Source organism: Chlorocebus sabaeus, chromosome 11 (genome assembly GCF_047675955.1).
Source record: "Chlorocebus sabaeus isolate Y175 chromosome 11, mChlSab1.0.hap1, whole genome shotgun sequence".
NCBI lineage: Eukaryota > Metazoa > Chordata > Mammalia > Primates > Cercopithecidae > Chlorocebus > Chlorocebus sabaeus.
Window position 1 is genome coordinate 79,678,584 of NC_132914.1, and position 15,422 is coordinate 79,694,005.

Here is a 15,422-nt window from a genome sequence, read left to right on the forward strand (position 1 = left end):
TAGATTGTCTTATTCACTCTGATGATTGTTTTGTTTGCTCTGCAGAAGCTTTTTTAGTTTGATATAATCCTCTTTGCTTATTTTTGCTTTAGTTGCCTGTGCTTTTGAGGTCTTACTCAAAAATATTTTCCCAGAGCAATATCCTGAAGCATTTCCCCTATGTTTTCTCCTAGTAGTTTTGTTGTTTTGGGTCTTATATTTAGGTCTTGTAATCCATTTTGAGTTGATTTTTGCATAGGATGAGAGGTGAGGTGTCTAGTTTAATTCCTCAGCATATGGATATTCAGTTTTCCCAGCAACATTTATGGAAGTGATTATTCTTTCCCCAATGTATATTCTTGACATCTTTGTCAAAAATTAGCTGATTTTGGTGGACACATGGATTTATTTCTGGGTTCTCTGTTCTATTGCATTTGTCTATGTTTCTGTTTTTATGCCAGTATCATGTTGTGTTGGTTACTACAGCTTTGTAGAATATTTTGATGTCTAGTAGTGTGATGCTTCCAGCTTTGTTCTTGTGGTTCAAGATTGCTTTGGCTATTCTGGATCTTTTGTAACTCCATACAGATTTTAATACTTTTTTTTTCTAATTCTGCGTAGAATGTCATTGGCATTTCAGTAGGGATTGCACTGAACCTGTACATTGCTTTCGGTAGTATGGTCATTTTATATTATTAATGCTTTGGATCCATGAGCATGGGATATTTCTCCATTTGTTTCTATCCACTTCAGTTTCTTCAGTGTTTTGTTGTTTTCCTTGTAGAGGTCTTTTACCTCCTTGGTTAAATTTATTCATATGTATTTTATTTCCTTTATGGCTATTGTAAATGGAATTGACTTCTTAATTTTTTAATCTAGTTCATTTTGTATGGAAATGCAATAATTGTTGTATGTTGATTTTGTGTTCTGCAATTTTACTAGATTTGTTTATTCTAAGACTTTTTTTGGTAGAATCTTTAAGTTTTTCTATATGTAAGATCATATCATCTGGAAACAAAGATAATTTTACTTTCTCCTTTCCAATTTGGATGTCGTTTATTTCTTTCTCTTGCCTAATTGCTCTGATTGGAACTTCCAGTACTTTGTTGCATGAGAGTGGTAAGACTGGGCATCTTTGCCTTGTTAAAGTTCTTAGAGGAAAAGCTTTCAGTTTTCCCCCTTTGAGTATGATCTTAGCTATGGAATTGTCATATATGGCCTTTATTATGTTGAGGTATGTTTCTTCCATGTCAAGGTTGTTGAAAGCTTTTATCATGAAGGGATGTTGAATTTTATCAAATGTTTTTTCTACCTCTATTGAGATAATACTATAGTTTTTATCCTCCATTCTGTTGATGTGATGTCACATTTATTGCTTTGTGTATATTGAACCAGCCATGCATTCCTGAGATATATCTCATTTGATCATAGTGTGTTATCTTTGATATTCTGTTGGATTCAGTTTGCTAGTATTTTGTTGATTATTTCTGTGTTTAATGTTTGTTGGAGGTATTGGCCTGTAGTTTTATGTTTTTATTGTTGTGTCCTTATCTGCTTTTGGTATCAGTGTTATGCCAGCCTCGTATAATGGGTTAGTAAGAATTCCCTACACTTTGATTTTTTATAGTAGTTTCAAATGAATTGGTATTCATTCTTTTTTAAACTTTTAGTAGAATTCATCTGTGAAGCCATCGGTCCTGGAACTTTCTTTGTTGGAAGACTTTTAATCATTGATTCAAACTTGTTACTTATTATTGGTCTATTGAGGTTTTCTATTACTTCCTGGTTCAATCCTGGTAGGTTGTATGTGTCTGGGAACTTGTCTGTTTGCACTGCATTTTCTAATTTTTTGGTGTATAGCTGTTCATAGTAGTTTCTAATGATTCTTTTTATTCTGTGGTATGTGTTGTGATTTCTATATTTTTCTTTTGGATCTTCTTTATTTGGTTCTTCTTGCTTGTTTTTTTTTTTTTTTTTTTTTTTTTTTTAGTTTGTTTCACTAATTGTAGATTTTGTTTATTTTTTCAAAAGCAATTTTTTTGTTTTGTTCTCTTTTTAATTCTCAATTGCATTTATTTCTGCTCTTATCTTAATTTTTTTCCTTCTACTAATTTTAGATTTGCCTTGTTCTTGCTTTTCTAATTACTTGAGATGTATATCATTAGGTTCTTTATTTGAAATATTTCTAGATTTTTGATGTAGTTATTTATTACTATAAACTTACCCCTTAATACTGCTTTTGGTGTGTTTAGTAGGTTTTAATCTGTTATGTTTCTGTTTTCCACTGTTTCAAGGACTTTTTAAATTTCATTCTTAGTTGTTTTTTTTTGTTTTTTGTTTTTTTTTCTTTCACCCATTGGTCATTCAGGAGCATGTTTTTAAATTTCTGTGTATTTTTTATAGTTTTGAGTTTTCCTCTTGTTATTGATGTTTAGTTGTATTCCATTGCGGTCAGATAAGATACTTGGTATGATTTTGATTTTTTAAAATTTTTGAGACATTTTTGTGTCCTAATATATGGTTAATCCTGGTGAATATTCCATGTACTGATGAAAAGAATGTGTATTCTGCAGCTGCTGGGTGAAATGTTTTATAAATGTCTGTTCTGTTAGTTTGATCTAATGTGCAGTTTAAATCTAATGGGTTTTTTTTGTTGTTGCTTGTCTGTTTAGATGCTCTGTCCAATGCTGAGAGTGAGGTGAAATCCCAAACTATTACTGTATCGGGGTCCATCTGTCTCTTTAGATCTAATAATATTTGCATTATATATCTAAGTATGCCAGTATAAGGTGCATCTGTATTTAAAATTGTTATATTCTCTTGCTAAAGTATTCCCTTTATTATTATATAGTTTCTCTCTTTATAGCTATTGGCTTGAATTCTGTTTTGCCCAATCTACTCCTGCTCAATTTTTCCGTTAGCATAGAATACTTTTTTTTTTTTTTTTTTTTTTTGAGATAGAGTCTCAAAGTCTGGAGAGCCGTGGTGTGATCTTGGCTCCCAAAGTGCTGAGATAACAGGTGTGGGCTACCACATCTGGCCAGAATATCTTTTTGTAATCCCATCACTTTAAGCCTATGAGTGTGTTTACAGGTGAGGTAAGTTTCCTACAGGCAGCATATGGTTGGGTCTTTAAAAAAATAATAAAATAAAAAAATTAATTCTGCCAGTTTGTATGTTTAAAGTGGAGAATGTAGTCCATTTACATTCAGGGTTATTATTGACAGGCGAACACTTACTTCTGGCATTTTTCAAATTGTTTTCTGGTTGTTTTTTATAGCTTTTTTTGGTCTTGCTTACTTCTTAATTATATTTGCGATTGGGTGGTTTTCTGCAGTGATAAAGTTTAATTCCTTTCTCTTTTGTATATCACCCTTACCAGTGAGTTTTATAGTTTTCATACTTTGATAATGGTGATTGTTATCTTTTCACTTCCAGATGTAGGACTCATTTGAGTACTATAAAGGCCAGTCTAAGGGTGATGAATTCTCTTAGTTTTTACTTATCTGTGATCTGTGAATTATGTTATTTCATCTTCATTTCTGAAAGATGACTTTTCTGGGTATCATGATCTTGGCTGGCAGTTTTTTTGTTTTATCTTTCAATGTTTTGAATGTATCATGCCATTCTTTCCTGGCCTATAAGCTTTCTGCTGAAAAATCCACTGTTCATCTAATTGAGATTCCCTTATATGTGACTTGATGCTTTTCTCTTGGTGATTTTAGAATTCTTTATTTGTTCTTGACTTATAGTAGTTTGACTTTAATATGCCTTGGAGAGGACCTGTTTGAGTTTAATCTATTTGGGGTCTTTGAGCTTCCTGGACAAGGGTATTCATTTATCTTCCAAGACTTGGGAAGTTTTCGACTATTATTTAATTAAGTATGTTTTCTATACCTTTTTCCTTCTCTTTTCCTTCTGGAATACCCATAATGCAAATATTTGCTTGATGGTCTTAAGGGTGTCCCATAAAGCTTTTTTGTTTTGTGTTGTTTTTATAAATTTGTTTTTGTCTGTCTATTATTTCAGAAGACCTGTCTGTCTTCTGGTTCAGAAATTTTTTCTTCTCAAAGTCTGTATGATTTTTCAAGCCTACTGTACAAACTAAAATTAAGATCTTTGCTAATTTTTTTAAAATAACCCAGCAGAAAACAAGTACTGTTCCAGGCCACTAATAATCTCCCTATAATCTATTTAAATTTGTAAAGGTCAAATCCAGCAAAAAGATTGGCAAACTGGAAAATTTTGATTTTCAAATAAATTTCTAAGTATTCTTATGAAAAGATGTAACAAGGAGATAAAGAATGGAATTCTGAGAGAAAGTTGTCTTTATTTACAAAGACCTTTGGAGGAAGGGTCAGCTAAGGACAAGGAGACATGAGGAGGCACTCTAAATAGAAGCTGGAAAACTACCTCCTAAATAACTCACGCCATAATGCATCCTCAAGAGATCATCTTAAGCCTCATCCTACTTGTGGCAGATACCGTAGTTTTGTATGTACAAGTGAGTAGAGCAGTAGGTTAGCCTGTCATGCTACCTTGCATCTATGATGGAGAGGTGTCATCTATGTACTGGGGCTGAAGGATGTGCCCTATATTTGGATCCTCAGGTGAAATTGTCTGGATTAATAGATCCCATATCACCTTTTAAAAGCAAATGTGTTAATGGGAATCACGTACTTTTTGAAAGGAAATACCTTCTTAACTATAGAAAATGCAACCGAAACTGACAGTGGCTTGTATTGTTGCTATGTTGTGCACAGGGGGTGGTTCAGTGACATGAAAGTCACCCTATAATTGGAGATTAAACCAGCCAGGAACACGAGTATTCCCATGTCATCTGGAGTCTCTAACCTCCGCTCCTCCAGTGCCATCACCCATACAGAGCCATGAACCAGTAGTTACTTTACCTTCTCCAACTTAGCCAGCAGAAACCCAGAGTACAATAACAGAAGCCCAGATTACAACATTGCAACATTACAAACAAGGACAAAACCCACCAAACCCATTGTACTCTTACACAACACATGGGAATGGCACCATGACGCAATCTTCAAATTGCCTTTGACATAACAATCAAACTCATGTCCCCAGCACAAAATCCACAGATCGCCGCCATCACTAAGGGGATGTCTATGGAAATCTGTATTTCTGCCTTGGTGTTTCTCACTTTTTTGGATGTCAACATTAACATAAAGTATTTCTACATCATATGCAAGATGCTGTAACCTCATATGGTTTTGTTGAGGGACCTTCTGTATTAGTCTGTTCTCACACTGCTATAAAGAACTGCCCAAGACTGGGTAATTTATAAAGGAAAGAGGTTTAATTGACTCACAGTTCCTCAGGGCTGGGGAGTCTTCAGGAAACTTAAGATCCATTGCAGAAGGGGAAACAAACACATCCTTCTTCATACCCCAATAGGAAGGAGAAGAATGAGACCTGAGCAAAGAGGGGAGCCCGTTATAAAACCATCAGATCTCATGAGAACTTACTATCATGAAACTAGCATGGGAGAAACTGCCCCCATGATTCAATTACCTCCCACCAGGTCCCTCCCAGGACACGTGGGGATTATGGGAACTGCAATTCAAAATGTGTGGGTGGGGACACAGCCAAACCATGCCACCTTCTAATTGGTGCTTTGCAGAGTGCAGGTGAAAGACAAGTGCATACAGAAGATACCTACATTATTGAGGTTAATCTTTATGTCATGGATTAAACCTCTTTGAGGTTTTATGCCCATGACTGCAGAAGACAGTGACCAGATACTACCATGTCAGATATACTGTAAACTCCAGGATTATTTTTCTATGTCAGTTTCATCTAGCATTTCAACATATCAGTGGTATTGGGTAGAGTGAGTCTTTAGCTCAAAACTCTGTGTAGTCAGCCTCATTGTTAATATAGTTCTCATTTTTTATACTAAAACTGACTCACTCCTTCTGATCATTGCAGAGTTCCTTCTCCAACATGAACACTTTAGAATTGTATGTTCTCTTTAGGCTCCACAAATCCTGTGTCCATCAAAGAGAATAATCACTGACAATGTAGGAAATGAACTTCTATCTTGGCCACCAAAGCTGTTAAGAAAGAAATAGGACTTAAAAATCAAATCTGATTTGAGACTATTTGAAAGAAATTCATGATTATTTCTTATTTCTATATTATAACTCCAAATGTTACATTTCTTAGGTTCCTCCAAGGGTTCCCAATGAACCCAGGTTTTTATTTCATCCATGGAAATAAAATAGGAGTTAGTCTCATTTGACTATAACAGGTGTGTTTATTTTCTCATGGCTCTGGAAATATGATGCATTCAGTACTTGATCCCTGGATCAGGGTAGCTATTTTACCAGTCAAAAGAAGTTGAGTATTTTCCCCGTCAAAAGAAGTGAGTATGGACCAAGTAGACACTATGAGGAGAAAATCATTTGCCACGTGATTAAACACTTTAATGCTGTTTCTACTAAAATGCTAGGCACTACAGTAAACAATGCTGGGCACTACGGTAAACAACCATCAGGATCTCTGAACTAATTTTTACAGGGCAGAAGTGAATAAGACAGGGCAGAAATGAAAGGGAAAAGAGGAAAGAATAGGGGGAAAAAAAAAAAAAAAAAAGGCCTTTCTGCCTTAGAAAAGTTACATTGCAAGTATTACAGTGTTTGAAACTGTCACTAGTTTCAACTCAATTTCTAAACTTGTAAATGCCTTCAAACCACTTATATATTTAAAATAGTTTCAGAAAGTTGAAGGGTCTTTTTCATATCTAATCAATTACGGTGTTATTTTTCACAATTCAATTGTGAGGCTTATTGTAAAGATATCTTCGGTTATCAGTATAATTGTTGAGAAATATAGATTTGCAAGGGCTAGATTTGTCAGAAAAGAAACATTTCTACATGAGCAGTTAAGGCTGGGTATTAATTTTGACTTCAATTTGAGTAAACCCTGAATAATTCATGCTTGGGGTTTAGAGGTGCTCCCACCATAATGGTCTAGGAGGACAAGAGGCTTGCTTTCAAAGGGCACATTTTCAACACTGTTCTGCAGAGGTCTAGGAAATTAATAGATCCTTTGAATGAAGGTCCTATGGGAAAATAAAATTGTGACTCATGGTATTTCAGATTTTCTAAATGAGACTGGCCTGATCTGGCCTAAATATTTTTTTCATACTACCGTGTTTTCTTTTTCTTAAATTGATGCAACATGCATAAATACCTGGGAATTTGAAATTAAAACTCAGATTTGTAGCTTCTCTGAAAAGACTAGGCTAGCTTAGACTGCATTCCTGTGTGGTCAGGGCCCCACTAGATGGGGCCACATTCTCTAGCCCTGCCTCCTAACTTTTGTTACCTATCTGGTGCCTACAGGGCTTTCAGTTTATGGCACCTGCCCTATTCTCCATACCCTTCCTGGATATTTATTATGCATGGTAAAGCCTCTGGGAATATGGTTGGCTTTGTTTAACACAGCATTGCCCAAACTTGTTTGAACACATAAGCACAGTGACTAGTAGCATTCTGTGAAACAGAATATATAGGGTCTTAGGATACTAAACTGGATTAAGAATAGGGTGAGAGTTCTAATCCTAACTCTTAGCAGTAACATCATATGACATTAGGGCATGATGTTCTTTATGTCTAAATCTTTTTCATCTATTAGATGTAATCATTTCCATACCAACCATGTCATATGATGATAACTCCAATAAAATGTTACTTGTGGAAACACTACAGATTCTGAAGTAGTTTGGAGAACTTACTTAAAAATACTATAGAAATGCAAAGTATTTTCTCAGTAAATAATTTCAATGGTGTTATATTCATAAGTCTCTTGGGTATCTTTTTAATAGTTTATTTTTGGAAAAGTTGATGAGAAATTTTGCTGCCCTCTTATACTATAAAAAATTTGTCAATAACTGAGAGAGAGAATAGATAAGAGGGAGAAAGGGGTAGAATTTACTTAATATGAATTTTTCCTATAAATATATTAATCTCATAGACTGCATTGAGTTTTGTTTTTTGTTTTTGATTCTTTGAGATGCAGTTGAGATTCCATTACCTACAATCTGTCTTGGGACATTGGGACATTGGAGTAATTAAGACTGTATATTTAAACTTAAGAAATTTTTCACATCTTTAAGAAGTAGCAGAGCCAATTGTTCACTTATGTCTATAAAGATGAAATAATTTTGTGAGTACATGAAAGTGTGAGGAACTCTTAGTGGTTGTCTAGGTTCATTTGTGCACTCATCAATAAAATGTTTTGTCTTTTTCATTTTGAAAAAAATTATTCTGCTAGGTCTATTCGGTTATTGAAGCTCTCAATTGTATTTTTTATTTCATTCCTTGAATTATTCAGCTGTGGGATTTCAATTTGGTTCTTTTTTATATCTATCTCTTTTAATTTATCATTCTGGATTTCATTGACTTATCTATTTGTACTGAGTCTTCTTAAGATTATTATTTTTGAATTATTTTCTCTGGCATTTTGTGTCTTTCCTTATAGTTTGGTTCCACTACTAGAAGATTATTGTGTTCCTTCGGAGGTGTCATGTTTCCTTGCTTTTTCATGTTTGATGTTTCCCTGCATTGGTTTCTATGCACTTGGTGGAAAAGTCACATCATCCAATTTTATAGAGTAGGTTTCATAAGGAAAGGCTTACTCATATGAATGCGTTTTGGGATATTAGTAGGGTGGGGCACATTGGCTATGGTACTAGGTGGATGCAGTAGTGCAGTGTCCACATAGATTCTTCAGATGCAGTTCATGCTAGTGGCACTCGTGAGTGTCTCAGTGGCCTAGGCTGAGAGAGTTTGTGGACAGTGGTGGGGCAGCTTTGCTAGGGGTGGCCTCACTGCGCTGTTTCTCAGGTTGGGGGTGCATGCCTGCATATGATGGGTCAGCCAGCTTGGAGCTGGCACTGGGGTTCTGGGGAGTTACTCTGGCTGGGAGCGCATATACACAGTTGTTCAGTCAGCTTGGGATGGGACTGTGAAGAGCTGCCCGCAGGGCTGTTTCTCAAGGCCGGGGACAGGGGTGCAAGGCTGTTCAACTGACCCTAGGGCATGTTGGCCAGGTCTGTCCTGGTGAGGGCTGCTTCTCAAGCCTGGAATGTAGGCACACAGCTACTCTGGCTGGCTTGGAGGCTTGTATAATGGGGATGGTCCCCAGAGCTATTTCTCAGGCCTGTGTCATAGGCCCACAGCTGCTCAGTGAGCCTGGGTGATTGCCCTGTAGGGGCAGACTATGGGACTGTCTTTCTCAGACCCTGATTGAGTTCATTGGACCTGTGGCACTGGGTGTGGCACCACAGGGCTGTTTGTACATCCTTGGGTGTGGGTGTGTAGTACTTCACCTGGCCCCAGAGCATGTCAGTTGTTTGGAGGCTTCACGGCCTCTCCCCTCAGGAGAGGGCATGCAGCAATTTTGCCAGTTCAAGCGTAGGTTTACACTAGACAGGACTGCCAGACTGTTTTTGTGTCTAGAAGTGAGTTGGTTTCTCTGCTGTGTAGGACCAGAGTGACAGCCAATCCTGGACCCAGGCCCCATGCAGCTTAGGTTGTGGCAGTCAGCCACCCATATGGGCTTGGTGGAATGAAGATAGAGCCCCAGTGGTGTAGAGGTAGTGTCACTGACTTTCAGAGCAGGGTGCACTCCTGATGTTACTCTGGTCTTAAGATGGCTCTGTGCTGTAGAAGCTTGGCATACAAGGCTAAGTGGGAGTGGGGAGTGCATGCATTGTACTCCTAATCTGGGACAATGCAGCTGTGAGGGTTCCTGGAAGCTCCCAAACTGGGCTCACCACTTATGAGGACTATGAGATTCTCCTGTAGAAAGGATGGTAAGTGTTTGTTATTGCAGTAGGGGCTGGTAGCATTCTTCTGCTTACTTTTTCCCTGTAACAGGAAGTTTCCGCTGATTTGGGGCAGATCTCATCCAATCAGAGAAGATGGAGCTACAGAGGCTAGGTGTGTCCAAACTGCCCACCTGGACTTCTAATCACCACAGGTGCATCTCCACTTCCCTGCTGTACTCCAGTGTTCTCCATTCAACACTCCAGTCAAATCTCATCTGTATATTTATTGCCTTGTGTCTTTATTGTATGGGGGGACTGGCATCAGGCATCTGTAGTCAGTTGTCGTGCTGATGTCACTTTGCATTGTTATATTTTGTGTGTGTGTGTGGATATTTCTGATCTGCAGATGATTGAGTCTGTGGGTACAGAACCTGCAGTTAGAGAAGGCCAACTGTATGCTTCTTATGCACTTGTAAGAACAAGGCCATTTTTGGTTTGATTTGGTTTGGGTTTTTTTGCACACAGGTTTGCATATGGTTTCACTGTTTGGAGTTCTCCCTTGGCTTTTTTGCATCAAACATACTTACAATGCCTAGTGTATAATATTTAGTTTTGGATCTCCTAAAACAACAAACTTTTTTTAAACATTAGAGTAAAAAGGTGTTCTCACCTTTTCTCTCCAGAATACACTCAAAAGCAGCAAACAGAATGAGAAAGAGAAACAAAACTCTCTTTGTCAATATCAGAAAGAATTTGAAATCTTAAACTATGTATATTACAAAGTATAATGAAGGTAAAAGAGGGATGCAGAAAGATGTCAAGAGGAAATGCCCACGGTTACAGATCTCAGACAAAATCAACAGAACATATTTCTCTAAAATGTCTTATCCTGAGGAACAAAATCAACAATCTCTAGTTTGAAACAAACATAACTGATGACCAGCATGGTGCTTCCCAATTTAGCACAAAAGAAAACAAAGAAAATGGAGCACCCAAGAAATCATATTGAAGAAATACGTTTTTAGGGAGCAAGTTAGGAAAGATTATGAGTTCTGAGTTACCTTACAACTGCTGATCTTCAGACGATAGAGGAGAGAACTAAAGAGTGTAATTCAACACACACAATTTTGTGAGATGAGAGTTTTTGCTGCCTTGAAGTTCAGGTCTGGGTTTAGTCCAACGTATTCTTCTGCAAAAGTTTGTGCCAGCAGGGACTCATTTGATTCAGAAAATGGCAAACTTTTGAAAAGGATGGGGAGTGTGTAATCTGCATGGGTTCTCTACAAAGGGGGAGAGTTTTTCTGGAAGCCTTCACAAGAAATTGAATGAGACAAAGCCTTACTTTCCACTACCCTTTATAGTTTTTTAAATTCAAAAGAAATTTAGTGCAATAGAAAAAAGAAAAAAAAAAGGAATTTGAAAAAATACTGAATTTATTTAACCATTTGCAAATAAACCTGACTACAAGTCTTTTCAGATTTTCACTCGTTTTATCCAGCCTTTCATTTGTGCTGACCACATCTAATTGACAATTTCTTTTGGTAACTCTGCTTTATCAGGCCTTTCACAAAGGCATTCAACTTATAGAATCAATTTTTCCTGCTGCTTTCATATTTCATTTGTTATATAATACTTATTTACATGATAGGTTGAGTATTCCTTATCTAAAACGCTTGGGACCGGAAATGTTTCAGATTTCAGATTTTTTTATTTAAATATTTACCTTATATACTTACCATTTGAGCATCCCTAATCTGAAAAATCCGAAATCTGAAATGCTCCAGTGATCATTTCCTTTGAAAGTCATGTTGTCACTCAAAAAGCTTCAGATTTTGAAGCATTTCAGATTTTGGATTAAGGATACTCAACCTGTATGTTATGACAATAATGTAACTGGCATAGCAAGTTTAGAAATACATACAATTGACTCAGTAACAAAGCTCATCTAGCAGTAGCAAAAGCACAATTGAACTAGAGAGTGGCCTGCTAAATACAAGAGTTCAACATACTATAGGTATTTGTTTTAGAAAAAAAAGAAAAAGAAAGAAAAGTAATTCTCTCTGATGGACTTGTCAAGTGGATGTTAGAAGAAATTACCTTAAGTATGAACATATGCCATTGTGTTTCTCTTGCCTTTGAATTTTGCTCAAAGATGTCTTGTTTTAGATAGAGTGTTGTAAAATTTAATTTTAGTCAAAAAATGTTTGAGCTCCTCCTGTATGCCCAAAGCATAATAACAAATGAAAGTAAACATTTCCTTATTAGTTGTTGAAATTAAACAATATTAATGGAATGTTACTGGTGGTTTTATTTATGATGTGCTGCATAACCTCTATCAGTGTAAAAGTTTTAAGTAATTTAGAGTTATCTTGACTTGCTTCATGAATATCCTTAGAGCAAGTTCTTCAGACACCTAAGTTGTATTAAATTGATGTCATGTTGATTTTACTTTAGGATATGTTTGACAAGGAAAAATATTTTTAAACTATTGTTAAATTTATTGTTGTTTTTTATCTTGAAGCTGCCAGAAAAAATTATAATGAACTACTACGAGAAGTATAAGCCTCGAATGAATGAGCTGGAAGCTTTTAATATGGTAAATCTCAGAGTTAAGCATATTGAATTGGATATATTGCTAGACTTGAATAGGGTCCTATTAAATTTTATTGTGGGCCAAGCAATCTATGGTGTTTTTCTCTTACTGTAGAAAAACTGTTTTGGATCATTTCCTATTTCAGGACTATATTAGGTGTCAGTAATGTAATAAAGAGAACACATGGTAGATTTCTCTTTAAAAAGTATTATAAATGCACAAAAAGTTTCAGAGTTCTTTGAACACATATTGGTCCCAATGCAGTTATTTCACAAGCATTCCTTTTAATGAATTTCATTCTTAGTACCCCTTTAAAAGCTTTCTATCACGTATGATTGCTTGTTGGAGTCTACCTCACAGTCACTTAAAGGACATTCTTTTGCTATTATTAAAGAAAAACTTTTGATCTCTGAAATATTCATTTTCTGAAGTTGTGCATGGGTATTGGAGATTCAGCCTATATAAACTTCTGTAGATGCATTTACTTAAACATAAGTTTAAGGAAATAAACTAGTCTTTTCTTTTTTTTAAGTACCACCAACCTACCTATCTGATTTTTTTTATTATAGTTGAAAGTTGTTCTGGCTCCCTGTATAGAGACTTTGATTCTTCTGGATCGACTTTGTTACCTGAAAGAGCAGGTAAATTATGTTATTTTAAAATACATAACAAATATTTTATTAAATACAGTAAGATAGAGCCACTTATATCTAGGATAAGAGTCACATAAAACTAGTAAGAAAATTTTTCTCATTATATTTTCATAGTTTAAATGTTCATTCCATCTCTTTTTAAACATATAAACATATGTACAACAGATGTTTTCAGCAAGGCTACTATAATAGTTTACATTCTTTTAATTGTATGGTAATTGCTATACATAGGCAGTGAACATAAACCACTATATATGAAATATTGTATAGCTGAAATTAATAAAGGCCCGACATAAAAGATATTGTATATACATTTCATTTTGTACGAATTTATCTTTTAATTCACTTTTAGAGTGTTGGCCATATGGATTCTGCAGAATAGAAACTTCTTTCTGATCAAGGAAGATTCCTTCTGTTTTTGCACAATTTATCTATGGTAAATGACAAAAATACTGTCTTTTGGGTTGTCTTTAAGGAAAATATTTTTTGCAGATTCTACTATGAGCTATGGTCAAAACAGTTTCGTGAACTTTTTAAATTAAACCCATTCACGGATTCACCGAGTGTTTCTGCTGTAGACTCTTTAACAGTTTTATTTTGTCGTATGGGAAGCTTTACTTTCCTATTTTGATAATTGGAACAAATGCTGATTGGAACAAATGGATATTTTAAAATGTTTGCTTTGTTCTAATTTGTATTTTTCTGGAGAAAGGCAATTTTTAAATATGTAAATAATGATGTACTTTCCTAAGCTGCCAGCTAACTTCAAATCACAGGAAAGCTTTGGTTCCTAAGTTAGCGGGTGATAAAATCAGTACCTATTTTACTAGATTCTCACATCCCTTTTCAAAACAATCTCCAATGACCTATGTACAAGAGGTAAGCAAAACAATATGCACAAAGATTAATAGGTTGTTATGAAATTATAGAAATTATAGAAATGTTATATTTAATATTTCAATCAATAGCTTATAAAATAATGCACATTTATGTTAAAAAATTTAAAATACAGGGTATATAATAAAGAAAATTAAGAGTAGTCATAATCCTGCCTTTTATTTAATAGCTCCAACTATTAAATTTTTAATACATTTAAGGAATCTCTCAAATATATGTGGTTATGTATATATATGTGTATATATATATACGTGCACATTATTTGTACTTTAATTAAATTTACAATAAAATTATAAATGCAGTTTTACATCTAATTTATTTTATTTTATTCAGAATTTCCCACCATATTAAGTGTACTAGAAAGTGAACATTTAATCATAAAATAATTTAACTAATATTCATTTGTGATTGGCCACTTCCAGTTTTTCACAACCATAGCAAAGAATAAACTTGGAGTTCACTCTCTGTGTACATCCTTGTTTCCTCAGCATAAATTTTCTTGAAGGTGTAATTGTGAATGTTAATTTTAACAAAGAATAAGAATTTTCTGTGAAGCACCTTTGTTTTTATGTATTTTTTATATTACAATATATAATCCGACTCATCTCTCATTTTTTTTCTTCAACAAATGGTTGTATATCTAAATCACTTATCAATTTGCAGGAAGATATTGCGTGGTCTGCTCTTGTGAAGTTGTTTGATCCTGTGAAATCTCCCAGATGTTACGCTGTTATTGCTCTGAAGAAGCAGCAATGATTTCCACTGAAGCAAATTATTAGATGTATTTCTCTATGAGACCTGTTGCTGAGATTGCTTTTCTAAACATGTATGTCCTGTTATATAAAAATGTTTAAATGATTGCTATATATTTTAAATAATAAAATAATGACTAACAATAGAAGGTTATAATCCCTTTTTCCATTGTCAAAGCATGCATTAATAAAATAAGAACCTGTTATAATAATATAAAACGGTTGACCTACATTCCTGAGTTAGTACATCAGTAGAACATTGTAGTCTACGTCTTAATTCCTGTTCAATATTTAAGACCCCTTATATTTGCTACAAATCACATTTTGATTTATTGAATTAAATACCGATAAGAGGTAAAGGTACCTGGTGCTGAAGATCATTTGCAACTTCTTCCACATTTTAGAAGGGTTTTTCTGTTTTACCAGGAGGGGAAAATTCTGCACTTATAGGGAAGAAATACCCAGGAACAAGGTCAGAAATTTAAAAGTGCCTCATTTAAAGCATATTTTACACTGGGTTTTAATCTAAGTACATGGGATAATTCCCTTAAAGAAAGTTGTATCTTATAAGTAAGATATTCTCTTTAGGGATTCTTGAGGCAATTCATCTTGCTAAAATAAAGTGATGAGTTGGCACTTAATATAACTACCTTATGCTCTGTAAAAGCCAATCTGAGTAAACCAAGAGTCAATGGAATGAGGCCAACACTCTGCCCATTGTGAAACAAGTTCCTTTCGTTAGC

General features: G+C 35.0%; 1 protein-coding gene across 3 annotated transcripts in view; it reads left to right on the forward strand.

Annotated features, from left to right (window-relative positions):
* The window catches only part of METTL25 (methyltransferase like 25), a 123,602-nt gene extending 108,560 nt beyond the window's left edge, over positions 1 to 15,042 (forward strand). For 2 of the 3 annotated variants that reach the window (XM_073020978.1, XM_073020979.1), the window contains 3 exons: positions 12,306 to 12,380; positions 12,947 to 13,018; positions 14,591 to 15,042. In XM_073020978.1, the coding sequence (XP_072877079.1) occupies positions 12,306 to 12,380; positions 12,947 to 13,018; positions 14,591 to 14,683 (240 nt within the window). In that variant the 3' untranslated portion in view covers positions 14,684 to 15,042. Of the gene's footprint in view, positions 1 to 9,893; positions 12,381 to 12,946; positions 13,019 to 14,590 lie in introns of those variants that run through there. The other variant, XM_073020980.1, reaches the window with a different exon arrangement.
* The last annotated feature ends 380 nt before the right edge of the window (positions 15,043 to 15,422 follow it).